This window comes from Vicugna pacos, chromosome 10 (assembly GCF_048564905.1).
Source record: "Vicugna pacos chromosome 10, VicPac4, whole genome shotgun sequence".
Taxonomy (NCBI): domain Eukaryota; kingdom Metazoa; phylum Chordata; class Mammalia; order Artiodactyla; family Camelidae; genus Vicugna; species Vicugna pacos.
Genome location: NC_132996.1, coordinates 25,951,253 through 25,966,546, shown reverse-complemented (window position 1 = coordinate 25,966,546; position 15,294 = coordinate 25,951,253). Strand labels below are relative to the sequence as shown.

General features: G+C 47.1%; 1 protein-coding gene across 3 annotated transcripts in view; it reads left to right on the top strand.

Annotated features, from left to right (window-relative positions):
- Positions 1-15,294, top strand: part of SLCO2B1 (solute carrier organic anion transporter family member 2B1) — a 50,613-nt gene that overhangs the window by 18,749 nt on the left and 16,570 nt on the right. For all 3 annotated transcript variants that reach the window (XM_072969191.1, XM_015238441.3, XM_072969192.1), the window contains exon 7: positions 2,312-2,502. In XM_072969191.1, coding sequence (XP_072825292.1) covers positions 2,312-2,502 — 191 coding nt within the window. The remainder of the gene's footprint in view (positions 1-2,311; positions 2,503-15,294) is intronic.

The window sequence follows — 15,294 nt, the reverse complement described above, 5'->3', positions numbered from 1 at the left end:
CACACAGCTGTCTCCAGGGGCACGCAGACACAGCTGACTGACCATTGGTCTCATAGGAGATACTGAGCCAGGGTCCCAGGTTCAAACCCCAACAATCCCACTGACCTTGGACATGATGACTCTTAACCTCTCTGAGCCTCAGCTTTCTCATCTTTGAGAAAACTCTCTGTCCTGACCCCATCCAAAAGCTGCAGTCAGAATGCAGTGAGATGGTAGAGATAAGCTATAAGGTGTCATTGGATGGGGAGTTGTGGTTGTTGCCTCTATTGTTACGAATCTTCACCTAGTTCCACCTCTGAGCTCCCCCAGCCCCAGCTTAGATACACTGTGGAGCAGACAAAGCCACTACTCTCTTGTCCTGTAGGGCACCCCCATCTTTATAGGGAACAATGCCCAGGTGAAACAGGGAGGACACTGGCATGCTGAACAGAACTTCAGAGTAGGACTCAGCTACCCTGGGCCCATCTCGGTTGGGAAATCTACTGGGTGACCTCTAAAGACCCGTCTAGTTCTGACCATCTCATAGCCTGGCAACCTGTGCCAAGGGCACCATTTGGGGAACAGAAATCTCTGGTCCAGGTAGTGGTGAGGGTGGGCCAAGGAGTGGGACCAAAGTTTGGTCTGAAGGCAGCCAGGAGGGAGGAGTGTTGGAGGTCCCTGAGCTCTGGCGCCTGGTGGGAGTGGGAGTGGATTCTTTTCAGACCAGGTCACTGTGGCATCTCATCTGCCCACCAAGCAGCCTGAGCCTCCAGTTCTGCCCTCTGCCTCCTGCTGCTCAGATGTCCAATCCTTCACCTGGAGATTTTCCAGCAAGCCCTAGAAGCCTCCGGTGACACATGTATGGAGAGATGGACATGCAGACAGTATTTCTTGTTCTTTGGCTTTTGCCCAAGAGTACCTCTAGTCAAGACAAGTCTGGGAAGCTCTGAACAAGAGTCACTAGGGATAGCCCTACCCTACTCCCTTCCTTCTAGAAAGCTGGGCTCAGCAGCCAAATGTGGGCTCTGGTTGCAACTCCTGTCTCCCTTGATGGAATAGTCCTGAGAGTCAGGGAGTCAGTTTCCCACACACACTCCAGCTCAGGAGAAAGGAGTATGCTTCTGGCTCTGTTGACATCATCCTGGCAGCTGTGACACCTCCACAGGCAGATGTGGCATTCCTGTGGTCCAATGTGCCACCTCCAGGATCCTCCTTTCTCACTGGGGGATTTCATGGGTTAGGCAGATCATGTCCACCACAGGCACAGACTGGTATGTGAGAAGCAGAGGATTTGAGGAGACACATGGCTCCATCCTGAGGCTCCAGCCTCTCTCCAGCCTGGCACAGAAGCCGGGGGAATAATAAGTGGAGGAGGGAATCAGTTCAACAGCCAACTCCACCCCCAGCTTTACAGATACATTTGTTGAGTGCTGACTGCGTACTCTGGCCCTTGTCCAGGAGGAGCTCAGAATTAAGCACCTGAGAACCAGTTCCATTCAGGTTGGTGTCATTACTGATTTGTATTGTTAAAAAGTACTTGCAGATGCTTTGGCAACTGAAGGAGGAGGCACCCAACTCAGTCCTGGGGTCAAGAGATTTGATGGGAGATGTGGGTCCTCCAGGCAGGAGGTGGTACATATGGGATAATCTTCTCCTAATTACACCTGGAGGGGAATCAAGATCACCTAGGGAACTTGTAAAAGGTACAAAGTCCTTGGCCACCTTCCCATCCCATCCTGTGGAAGTTCGAAGTTGGTGTTGAGTAAGGCCAGCTATTTTGACAAGCACCCCTAGTGATTTTAATCATTACACAGGTCTGAGAACCACAAGTGTCGTCCTAAGCATCAATTTAATGATAATAATAACCGCAATAGTAACAGTAAACAAAAAACAAACACTTATGCAGACATTCTGTGTTCCAGCACTGTTCTAAGTACTTTTCATGTATTAGCTTCTATGAGTCTCACAACAACCCTATCATGTAGGTTACTGCTAATTTCAGTATTTTACAGAGGAAGAAACTGAGGCACAAAGAAGTTAAGTATCTTGCCCAAGGTTATGTTAGTAATGGAATTCAGCCCCAGGAGTGCAATTCCAAAGTCCATGACCTTGACTATGACACACATTGTCTTAGTAGTTGAAAAAGTTGAGGCCCAGAAAGGGTCAGGGACATGCTCAGTGTCACATACATAACTGGCAGGGCCACAACTGGAACTTAGGTCCCCTGTCTTCCAGCCCAGGTCACCTCCTGTCTCAGAGGTCAGTCCCAGGGTGGTGGCCAAGAAGTGACAGCCCATCCAGACCCTAACATCACCATGGTCTTCTCTTCCAGGTGGCATCAGCCTGACCTCAAAGGACCCCCGATGGGTGGGTGCCTGGTGGCTGGGCTTCCTCATCTCTGCTGGTGCAGTGGCCCTGGCTGCCATCCCCTACTTCTTCTTTCCCAAGGAGATGCCCAAGGAGGGGCATGAGCTTCACTTCTGGCGAAAGGGCTTGGCAGTTTCAGAAGCACCTGTCAACAGAGTAAGCCCCCTCCACACCACATCCTAGTCTAGGCTTCAGCCCTCATCCACATGTCTTCCTTTATAGCATTAAACTTCATCCCTCTGGGCACTGGACTTCACAGCTTACAAAGCCATTCCTGTCCAGGCTACATCACATACCCCACAACATCCTTGCACAGTGAGTATTTCCTGCCCCTTTCCATGGCTGAGGAGATCAAGGGGCAGAGATGAAAGTGACCTGCCCAAGATCACAAGGCCAGCACAGACAGTGCTGGGACCAGAACCCAAGCCTGTCTGAGCCCATGCCCCTTGCTCTAATCATCACCCTCCTGTCTCATGCTTGTCACTTAAAGTGCTTGGTAGATTCTGAATGTGCTATGAAAATGTTGAGAACTGGGAGGTGGTGGAGGGTGTGCAAGAGGGTCTGGGAAGACTTCTCTGAAGAGAAGGGATTTGAGCTGGGCTTTGAAGGACATGTAGAAGCTCAGAAAGGACAGGGAGGGGCACTCTAGTGTGGAAACAGCCTGGGCAAAGGATTTGGCTGTAGAAATTAACCTGGCCTTTCCAGGGACAGTGAAGGGACATACATGTATTGAGTGCCTCCTGGGGCCAGGCATCAGGCTAGACACCGGGGCTCAACACGTGGTCTTCACCCTTAAAACAGGCATACCCTGGTCAGGACAGAGACTCTTTGACAAGTAACAACTGGCCAGGTACTTCAGGGGGATCTCGCTGAATCCCTCTGCTCGGCTCATGGGGCAAGTGGTCTTCCCTCAGAAGAGGACACTGAGGCCCAGAAGTTGCAAGGATGCCCCCAAGGTCACAGCTGGTAAAAGAAGGCGGGACCATGTGAACCACTGGGCAGGAGAGATGATTTCAGGCCAAGGGCCTCTAAGTTTTCCAGGGACCCATAAAAACATGAAGCCTGAAAAACAGTTAATTGGGTCTAAAATACAAAAGGAAATGACAATATAGAAATGTCTTATTAATGTCAGCTTCAGTAATTTTTTGTACATATATATTTTTATTGAAGTATAGTCAATTTACAATATTGTGTCATTTCTGGTGTACAGCATAATGCTTCAGTCATACATGAACATACATATATTCATTTTCATATTCTTTTTCACCATAGGTTACTACAAGACATTGAATATAGTCCCCTGTGCTATACAGTATGAACTTGTTGTTAGCTTCATTAATTTTTCTTTAATAATTAATAAACATTTCATCACATTCTGGTATTTTTACCTTAGATTTTCTTTTTCCCCATACACGGAGTGTAAAGGAAAAATACTCCTGTATTTCTCCTTTACCCACACACACAATCCTTCTGTGACCAGATGTGTGAGGTTATTCCCACACTGGTCAATCCTCTGTGACATCTACTGAGTGTCCTACAACTTGACTCCGTCTTGACACTATCTACCTGGAGACAGCATCAGATCCCACAGGTTAAGGGCTCAGTCCCACAAGACTGCTCCCATTGCAGATCCAAGCCACAAGTAGGAGGTCCAAGGTAACCCACAATTTCTGTCTGACTTGACCACAAATTGGGGATTCCCACAACCCCCTCCTTGGATCTGACTATTTGCTAGAATGGCTCACAGAACTTGGAGAAACACTTACGTATGTTTACCAGTTTACTACACAATAAAGGGTACAATAAAGGATACAGATGAACAGCCGGATGAAGAGATGCATAAGGCAAGGTCTGGAGGGTGCAGAGCACAGGAACTTCTGTTCCTGTGGAGCTGGGGTGTATCACCCACCCAGCACGTGGATGTGTTCACCAACCTGGAAGCTCCCCAAACCTCATACTATTGGGAGTTTTATGGAGGCCTCATCCTGCAGGCATGTTTGATTATTAACTCCATTTTTGGCCCCTCTCCCCTCTCTGTAGAACTGGGGGCAGGGGGCTAAAAGTTCCAAGCTTCCAATCATGGCTTGGGCTTTCTGGTGACCAGCGTCATCTAGGAGCCCACCAGAGTTACCTCATTAAAACAAAAGATGTCCTTATCACTCAGGAAATTCCAAGGGATTTAGGTGCTTAGTGTCAGATGCTCTTACCACTCAGGAAATTACAAAGATTTCAAGAGCCCTGCGTCAGGAATGGGAGTCAAAAACTAAATATTAGAACAAAAGATTCTCCTACCACTGTTATTTATAAGCGTTTTAGAAGCTCTGTGCCAGGAATAAGAATATATATATATACATGTATATATATATATTCTTATTATTCTACAGTGAGGAATTGTTGAGAAATTATAAACAATTATAAATTAAGGAACTTAGTTGTTGTTAAGTTGCTAATTCTAATTTCAAAGGGACAATTTATATATTGTCAAATATTTTGTAGCAAGAATAATTCTATTTAATGTGGCAGTTTGGTTCATTTGAATATGTTTGCCATAATATGAGATAGGGACTCATTATAGGAAGAAAGTTTGGGCCTAAGAGGAAGAACTGAAAATGTCTCTGCCTAGAAAAGCTGGGACTTGAACCTCAGTCTGTCTGACCCAGCTGCCCTGCAAACCTGCCACTCCATCCCCCACCCCCTGCTGCAACAGAGGTTGTATACATGGGGCCGAGGGGACCAAAAAATTGATGTTGGTATAGCCAGCAGGGGCCAGAACATGAAAAGCCTTGCCTGCCACGTTCAAGAGCAGTGGGTAGCCCTGGAAGGAGGGTAAGTAGGGAGTCCTGTGGCTTTATCACCAGGTGGTAGGCACAGAAAGGATTGCAAGGGACAGGAGAGTGCAAAGAGCAGCTGGGGATAGGGTGATTGATGTGACAGCTGTGGCATTGGTCAGTGCACTGACAGTCAGGCAGGGTATGGGGGTAGGTCCAAGAACCATACAAGAGGGGACCTGCACAGAGCCGGGTCTTGCTCTGCTGTGGGATGGGCATCCCAGAGACAGTGAAGGGCTGGGCTGTTGCTGCCTCAGAGGCAGGGGAGGGACTAGTTTCAGGGGAAGAAGACTGCTTAGAACCACAGATGGTCCTTCCCAATTCTGCCTAGCTCAGGCCAAGTTATGAATGAGAGGGAATTCCTGGAACTTGAGGAAGAGTTCTTAGAAGTGGGGGTGATCATAGAGGGAGGGAAGAAACTAGATTGCTAGTTACGGGTAATCTTTAAGTTGGTTCCTAAATTTGAACAGAGAAGGGCTCAGTCCCATATTTGGGCTATGGGGTGGAATAGGTACAGGAAACAAGGGTGAGGGTTCAATCCCCAGTACCTCCACTAAAAATAAACAAATAAATAGATAGATAAATAAATAGGGAGGTAGGTAGGTAGATAGATAGATAGATAGATAGATAAATAAATAAATAAATAAATAAATAAATAAATAAATAAATAAATAAATTACCTTCCACACACACACACACAAAAAGAAAAAGAAAAGCAAAAGAAAGAAACAAGGGTGAGACTTGGCTATTGCTGGGCTCAGTCACATGTCAGTCATATGACCTTGAACAAGTCACTTCCCCACTCTGTTATGTTGTGTAAGATGCTGGGGTTAGATTCCTGTGCCTCAGATTCCGAGAATGCACGATTCCTTGAGTCTAAGCTGCTGTGATGCAGAGATTCAGATTTTAAGAGCTGTGTCTCTGTGATGCCTTGAAACCCTGGCTCCCCAGCTGTGAACCTGTCTGGCTGTCTGGATTCATTCTGTCAGCGCATCAGGGATGGGGGAAGTGGGGAGGGAAGGGGGTGAGAGGTTCTTAAAAAAGAATCGAAGGCTGGGAACGTGATGATCTGCTTCCAGCAGCTCTCAGGCAATAATATTGATGTGGGAAGAACTGTTCCCCCGCCTCCTGAGGCTGCCTTGGCTGGGTCTGTTTGCAGGTGCTTGGGCTGACCCAGCCCACTCAGGCCACTGATGGAGAGGTGGATGGAGCCGGTGGAAGAGCCCAATTAGGCAAAATCAGCAACCAGAAAGTTCAGGTCCTCAAACATGGGATATGTATCTTCTGGAGGGACTGGGACTGGGCAGAGGAAGAAAGAGAAGGGGGGACTATTTCTGAAGTCCCTTCAAGCTCCCCTCCCAGGCTCAGGGGTCTGCTAAATACCCTCCTAGAATTAAATGCAGCTTTATCTGACAGGTGCAATGATGCCTCCTCTAAATGGCTCCCTGTCTCAGGAGCAATACGTGAGCACTTTCATAGGGGCACAGAGGGGTGCATCCCACAGCCCCTACCCCAAGGAGCTCTCAGGTAGTGAGGAAGGCCAGACAGACTGAGAATGGCTGAATGACAGCTCACTTTTCCCCCATGGCCAGTGCTTTTTCTCTACCTGGGTGGAGGGGAGCATTAACAGTCTCTACAGATAAGACTATGAGATGGGGGATGGGGGAGGCCATACCAGGCCTGGGAGGGGCAGGAGCTCTGCTTCCCTGCCTTTGGCTCTGTCCATGTATCTGTAACATCACAGCTCAGGTGGCCATCCTGACATCTTTCTAGAAGTGAATCAGGGTGGGCCTCATCTCTGTCTAGGCCTCAGTCTCCCACAATCAGCCAGTTTCTAAGGTCCTATCAAGTCCCAGGACTCCTGTCAGATGGCTCTGCAGAGTGCAGAGCCCAGGGAATAAAGATGGTCTCCTAAAGGCTGCCTAGCAGGTCATCGGGCCCCACTTATCCTTGTGGCTGTAAGATCCCATTCAGCCAGCAGCCTTCCTGTGTTCCCTGAGCCCTAAGGTCCTTCTGAGCTGCTGCCCTCGGGGCTGGGCCAGGGGCTGAGAAGGGCCTTGTCCATGGAGATCCCTTGTCCCTGCCCAGCCTCTGAGCACCGCTGGCCTCTCGTATTTCCCAGGAGCCTCCACATCTGTTGTTCTGGGGCATTTCCCAGAGTCTGGGATTCTAAGATTACATGGTTTTAAAGTTCTGTGTGTCTAGTAGTTAAAGATTCTCAAGTATTTGTGTTCTTTCATTCTTAAGATTCTATGCCTCAAATGCCTCTGTCTCCCAAAATTCATGTTTTTTTAAATAATATCACTTTATTTTTATTTTATATACTTATTTTGGTAGGGGAGAGGTAATTAGGTTTTTTTTTTTAATGGAGGTTCTAGGGATTGAACCCAGGACCTTATGCATGCCAGGCATGCACCCTACCACTAAGCCATACTTCCCTGGCAACATTCATGTTTCTAAATGGCTACAATTTTGACCCAAGAGTCTAAGAGTTTATGAAATCCATTGTCTCCCAGTCATTAACCTCAGTGTGCTACTGTAGTGGGGCAGGGGGGTGATGTTCAGGGATGGAGACAGGAGTCAGCAATGGCAATGGCCCTTAAAACCCAGGACTTAGGGCCAGACCATTGGGGTCTGCCCAGCCAGGAGGCTCCTGCTCCCCTAGGATTCTGTGTTTCCACTGCAGCCTTGTGAGGTCTGAGGTGACGTGGATCTTCCTTGTGCCTGGTGTCTCTCCCTAGCTGGCACTGTCTCCAGACCCTTCCTGGCCGGCTTGGGAGCCCTCTTGTGTCCTTCCCCATCCCTGGTGACCCAGGCCTTGTGACTCCATCCTCACACCACTTTAGCTCTTTAAGGTAGGAGGACTTGTGTGATCATCCAGTTCAACCCCCACTCCAACTTACAGAGGGACTGAGGCCCAGAGACGATCAAGGTTGTACTCAGAGTTTGGCCAGCACCAGCTCCCCCTGCACCAGTCTGTACCAGGTCAGGTCTTGGCCCCAAAGGGCTGGAAAGAGCCTTCCTCTCCCTGGCCTGGTACAAATCAGAGCCCCCTCAACACTGTGGCTATAGGGCATTTTGGGGTGATCTGCTCAAGTGATTTTCAAACTGCACCCCATAGAACCCCAAGGATGCCACCACAGGGAGATTGAGGAGAGGTGTCCCCCAGCAGGACACCCTCCCCTGCCCCCACACATTTCAAACAGATCAGTTCTACTTTAAGTGTTTTTATACCAGTCTTCTGAGTGAAATTTCAATTAGGAAAAGGGTTCTGTTGCTAAAAACAGTTTTGGCTTTTGTTTTTTGTTTTCTTTTTTATTGAAATATAATTGATTTACAATGTGTTTCTGGTGTATAGCAAAGTGATTCAGTTATACATATATATACTCTTTTTCAGATTCTTTTCCATTATAAGTTATCATAAAGTATTGAATATAGTTTCCCGTGCGATACAGTAGGACTTTTTTGTTTGTTTTTCATTTTTTAATTTTTATTTTTTATTGAAGTGCAGTTGATTTACAATGTTAGTTTCAGGTGTACAGCAAAGTGATTTAGTATACATATATGTATATTTTCCAGATTCTTTTCCATTACAGCTTAATACAGTAGGTCCTTGTTGTTTATTTTATATATAGTAGAGTGTATCTGATAATCCCAAACTCCTAATCTATCTCTCCCCCGCCTTTCCCCTTTGGTAACCCTAAATTTGTTTTCTATGTCTGTGAGTCTATTTCTGTTTTGTAAATAAGTTCATTTGTATCATTTTTTTAGAGTCCACATATAAGTGATATTGTGTAATATTTGTCTTTCTCTGACTTCCTTCACTTAGTATGATAATCTCTAGGTCCATCCATGTTGCTGCAAATGGCATTATTTCATTCTTTTTTTATGGTTGAGTAACATTCTATTTTATATATATGTGTGTATATATATATACAACTTCTTTATTCAGTCATCTGTTAATGGACATTTAGGTGGCTTCCATATCTTAGCTATTATAAATACTGCTGCTGTGAGCATTGGGGTGCATGTATCTTTTCGAGTTAGAGTTTTTGTCTTTTCCAGATATATGCCCAGGAGTGGGATTGCTGGATCATATAGTTTTTTAAGGAACCTCCATACTGTTCTCCATAGTGGCTATACCAATTTACAGTCCCACCAACAGTGTAGGAGGGTTTCCTTAAAAGTCAGTTTTAAAAACACTGATCTAGTTCAACACCATCATTTGACAGAGGAGGAGACTGAGGCTAAAGAAGAGAAGTGATCATGCAAGCATTTCCTCAGTGTCTGAGGCATCCCTCAGTGGCAGGGAGGAAGGCCAATAGCATGCTGGCCCAGGTGTGACTCCTGACTTTGCCACTTACTAAGTCTCAAATCTGTAAAATGGGTATAACCCTACCATCTACATCTTGGGGATTTTGTAAGAAAGTAATGAGCTGAAGTGGTGAGGTGGGTGGTTCAATACCTGACATGCAGGCTCATTAACCAGAAGAGCTTGTTCTTAGCACGGATCAAGCTTAAGAGGAAAAATAATGGGAACCTTATCTTTTTTCTTTTTAGGTGCTTTTTTATATCCTGCTTCCACTATAGTCTATAAAAGTTTTGAGGCAGCTCACACCGAACATATTCAGTACTACTAAGACAGTGGGAAATTAGGCCAACATGTATTACTCTAAGCTGTTTGTATTAATTTGCTCATTTAATCCCCACAACCCACCTATGAAATAAGTTCGGTTATTACCCCCGTTTTACACCCGAGGGACCGAGTTACAGAGAGATTAAAAAACCTGGCAGAATGACTAGTGAATGGTGGAGCTGGGATTCAGGCCTAGGAAGAGCCATTGCAGGGCCTGTGCTGAGTCACTCAATCCAGACCCAGAAACAGGAAGATAGAAATAACAGCAAAAGGTTATCAGAACGAGAGAGAGAACAGAGATAAACTCCTTATTTGGTCCTCAGCTTTCTGATAGCCAAACGGAACAGAGGCATGGCCACTTGCAAGAGTCCCATTGTAAGAGAGCCAAAAGCACATCGCATCCCTCACAGAAGCTCACAAGTCCAGGAACTCTGCTAGAAAACACGCTCTCCCTGCCGTAGGGGATAGGAAGTTAAGCAGATAATCCCATCCCTCTGGCTGCCTCCTGTGGCCATATATGATGGAAGCTGAGGGCTGGCAGAGAGTTCCACATTACCCACCAGCGGCAGTGCTGGCTCTGTGGGGCTGAGGTCACACACAGCCTTTGCCCAGAGCTTCGAGGAACTCAGCTTCCTCTGAGGACAGCTCCTGGATCCCTGGAGGTCTGGCAGGCAGTGGGGCCTTCTGTGGACCACACACAGCATCTTGGGTCCTGCAGGCTGCAGCAGTCAGCACACAGCCCCAGAGGGGAAGTTTTGACCAGCTTCCTCAGCCCAGACCTGCTGACCTGGGCAAACCACAGCCCAGATGGTTTGAACTCTGAGGCAAAGTCTGAGCAGAAGCACTATGTTTCCTGTTTCTGGAGCCTGCTATTAGTCAGGAGTCCTCAAAACAGATGTGAGGAGAGAGGCGGAAACTTCTGGAGAACACAGAGACAAAGGTTAGAGAAAGTCAGTTCTCCCAGCACCCACAGGAGAAAGCCCAAGGCCCTCAGCCCGGCCCTCCTGACTGCCCGGTTCCTGCCCTGAGAGGCTCTTGGCTGTAGTCAGGTTGGTTCCTACCCAACTCCCTGCACCCAACACGCCTCTTCCCGCCATCACTCTTCTGCTGGTACTATGCCCCTGCTTCAAATAACCTCTCCCTTTCTGTCTATCCAACCCCAAAATCCTAAACTTCACTTCTCCCTGGTTGTCCTCCTGACTCCTGCCCCTGAAAGTCTGTCCCTCTCTTCCCATCACCAAACCCCAGAGGGCAAGGTGGGCGCAGGGGAGTGATAATAGAGCCTGCTCTGCCAGTTACTCCCTGGGTGACACTTCCCCTTTGGGGACCTCAGTTTCCTCCTCTGTGAAATAGGTGCAATAATAATCCCCACACCAGACTGTTGTGGGAATTAATTGACAGGGTGGATGTGAAAGTGCAGTGTAGACCACATAGGGTTATAACATGTGGCAGCAGATGACATTGTGGTTGTTTTTATTGTTTACTTGAGGATAAGGAACCCCAGGCAAGGAACTCATAAGATGTTGCCTATCTGAAGGGTGAGCCTGCCACTCCCTGATAAGAAACCTGGGAAGTTGTTAATCTATCCTCGCCCTTCCTACTTTCATTCCTGGGACAGCAACCCTCTCCACTGGGGACCCAGCACCTTCCCACATGGCCCTCCCACTGCTTGGCTAGGACTGAGAATGGAGTAAGGAGATTCTTTAATTCTCCTTAAGGCAGCATATCCAAAAGAAATTTCATGTGAGTCACAAATGTCATTCTAAATGGTCTAGTAGTCACATTCAGAAGTAAAAGAAATTAATTTTAATAATATATTTTCTTTAACTCACACATTTAAAATATCCTCATTTTGGTATACTGTAAATATAAAAAATTAATCATGAGATGTTTTCTGTTCTTTTTTTCCCCCACACTAAATCCTTGAAACACAATGTGTATTGTACACTTACGGCACATCTCAGTTAGGACCAGCCACAGTTCAGTGCTCAGTGGCCACATATGGCTGGTGGCTGCTGTATCAGACAGCACAGCTCTAAGATATAAATGAGTAATAGACCCACAGCACCTCACCCAGAGAAATAAGACTCAGATTTCAGGCCCCTTCACATCACACCACAAAGGTGCCTCCTGATTCCGCCAGTCCTGCACCTCTGACTCACAGGGTTTAGTGGATAAAATGTGAGTTTTCTCCTTGGGTAGGCTTGAGCTCAGATCTTAGTTCTGCCTCTTTCTAGTTGTGTGATGTTGAGTAAGTTTCCTAACCTCGCAACTTATTTGCTCCCACATGGTGTGTAAGCCTCCTTTGTTTGCAGGTCTCCAGTGAGGATGGAGCTGGAGCCACCAGCCCACATTTCAGGAGGCTCAGCACTCCTAGAGTCTCCACTCTGAGGTCCCTGGGGACCACTCAGTGTGGACTCTTTGCCCTCCTTGAACTGGCAGCTGTCTCAGAGCTTGCTGCCAGCACAATAGCATCTCCTGTTGATGTTCTCATTTCTCTTCCAAGAGCCTGGAATTGCCTGCAGCCACTGCCTGTTGGAACTGTCTCTCGCACTCCTTTTTTTCATAGATATTTATCAGACATCCAGTTTTGCTCCAGGCCCTGTGCTGGGCACCAAAGTTTTGACAGAGAAAAAGGTAAGCATGGCCCCTGCTTTTGCAGAACTCAGAGTTCAGCAGGGGAGAGACCATGAACAAGATTTGACTCAGACCTAAGTGTGTGTAAGATAGTTAGTTCTTCATTTTCTCTGAAAGTCAATTTAACTTCTACTCTGAATGCCCATTCTGCTGGATCAGCAAGAAATTTAACTTCAGCCTTTCTCAGGGATCCCCCACCAAAGTGAAGCAAAGTTCCTAAGGTCTTACACACTGCCTAGAATCAAGGGAGGTCCCACCCCCACCCCCACCCCCACTCCGCAATCAGCAGGCATCAGCCTCACTCCAGCCTGACTGACCCTCATGGTCCCCCTTAACATACTTAAAGCTGAGGAGCTCGGTGTGACTGAGAAATGGGAGCCCAGCCTCCCTAGGTCCCTAAGCTCCCTAGGTCAGCCTGCAGCCTGCCCCTCAGAGATGAAGCTGCTTCCTTGGGTTCTATCTCAGAGGCTTATGTGGCTCCCTGCTGCTCACGGAATCTACAGACTGCTGAGGGGGAGCCCACCCCCAAACTGGTCTCTGTTTTCAGTTGTAGGAGAATCCATTTCTCTTCTCATTCTCAGAGATCTCTCTCTCTCCTCATACCTCCCACAACACCCAATATAATCTCTCAATTAAGTCAGGCCTTGGAAACAAAAGCTAGGAAGGAAATTCTTGCAACTGTTGGGGTTGGAGAGGTTCCTGTCTTGTCGCAGAAAGAATTCAGAGACAAGACATGGAGATTAAGAAAGCAAAGCAAGGATTTATTAAGGGATAGGTAGTATGCTCTCAAGGGAAGAGCGGGCAGACCCAGGCGGGTGGCTGCCCCAAGTTTCCTTGGCAAGCTCCTTATATAAGTGTAGAATATTCATTGGTGGGGAGGGGTTTGGGGTCCTCTTTCCTGATCTTCATCCCTGCTCCACCTTCCCAGGTGGGGAGGAGGGATTATTCATGCTTATTTAGTCTTTATCGGGAAGTTAGATGAGGTCATAATGATCAAAAGGTTACATTCAGATGGTTGGGATTCCTGTCCTGTCCCACCCTTCTGCCTCCAGGACACTTATCAACCCAGAAGGTATGGTTTTTCAATCAGTCCAGAGGATCCTGTTTTTCTTGGTCTGTCCCAGGACCCCCGCTATTTATAGGATGTATGGTTTTCTGCCATTTGCCCATGTCCCCTTTTCTCTGCTCATATCTAGCTACCTGCCAGCTCTAACACAACCATGACTATTTTCTGCCCATACAAACCTCCTCTGAGACCAGGAAACCCAAGAACCCATTACCTGCTGGAATAAATGTAGAGAGGAGGAAGGGAGAAGCCCTCGGGGGACAAACACACTTAAACTGATGTTTGAATGAATTTCTCTGCTGAATTCCCAGTCTTGAGCCAGCCCACTGGGAGCGAGGTGGAGGAAGCTTGAAACAGGGCACTCCCAGGGGTAGGGGTTTGCATGGAGTCTCCGAAATGTGAGGAAACCCAGTATTTGCTCCCTTAACTTTTTTTTTTAAAAGACGGGAGAGGAAAGAGAAGTTATCAGACACTGGCCAGAGAGTGAAGTCTGTAGGGGCCTCACAGAGGCTCCATGGGAGAGAAGAGGCAGAACCAGAGACCCCAGATGAGTTCTCCAGCTCAACCCACCCTTCCCCAGGGCATCTAGCACCCAGACCTGAGGGAAGCGAGCCTGCGCTTGCATGCTTCTAGATATGAGGAACTCACTTCTTCTCAGGGCAGCCTCGTCCAAACTGCTTATCACACTGGGCCTCAGTCTTCCTCCATGAAACTTGCTGCTTCTAATCCTGGTCTCAGGCTCCACAGGAAAGTGTAGTAAAATCAGACCCTATTCGATCACTTTTGTTCAAATGACCCTGTACCAGCAGCAACTTCTCCAAGACATAGGTCCTCATCTACAAATGTGCACATTAGTAGTACTGCCTAAAAACACTGTTGTGTCAGAGCAAGGCATGTAGAATACCCAGCACTCCGTGGCTTTGGTTCCCCCCTCCCTTAGGGTGAACCAGCCAAGTGTACACAGGCCCTGGACTCAAGCTGTCTGGGTTCAAACCTAGCCAGATCACTCACTAGTTGTATGACAAGGCAAATTACTTCATCTCTCTGTGTCTCAGTTTTATCCCCTGAAAAATAGGGATTATAATGGTACTGACTTTAGAAGGTTGCTGTGAGATTTCAATGAGTTAATGGATTTGTCATTAAAATAGCACTGGGCTGGTAAGTGCTTAGTAACTATTAATCATTATTTATCATTATTTCCTTTCCTCGATGATACAATCAGAAGACTGTGATTGTGTCATCCCGTCTTCTCGCACAGGCCATCCTCACCCAGGTGGAGGGACACACTCCAGAGTGGCCATGAGCCTCCTCATGGTGTGGGCACAGAGCTGAACAATACTTTCTGGGTGTGGCCTGATTCAGCCGAAGGAGGAAGGGGCTGTTGCCTCTTGCCTCCCCTGACCTAGTCCCATTCCTGTCACAGTGGACAGTATAGAACAGGATGGATGCTGGAGGCCCCTGCTTTTGGTGACTCTCCACGTGATGACAGCCATGAGTGATGTAATAACTGAAGATACTGGTGTGGCAATAACTTCAGCTAGAGATTGGTGATGCTGATGGTGGTGGAGATAGTGGTAGGGATAATGATGTCAGAGGCTTTGATAATGATATTAGTGATCCTGATAGTGATGTTGTTGCTGGTGATTCTGAAGGGTCAGGTGACAGTGATGATGATGATTGTGCTGGTATTTAGAGACAACAGTATTAGTGAGGACAATATTAGTTGTTTATGCATGATGATATTGGTGACATAAATGAGGGTGGTATCTAAGGTGATAGGA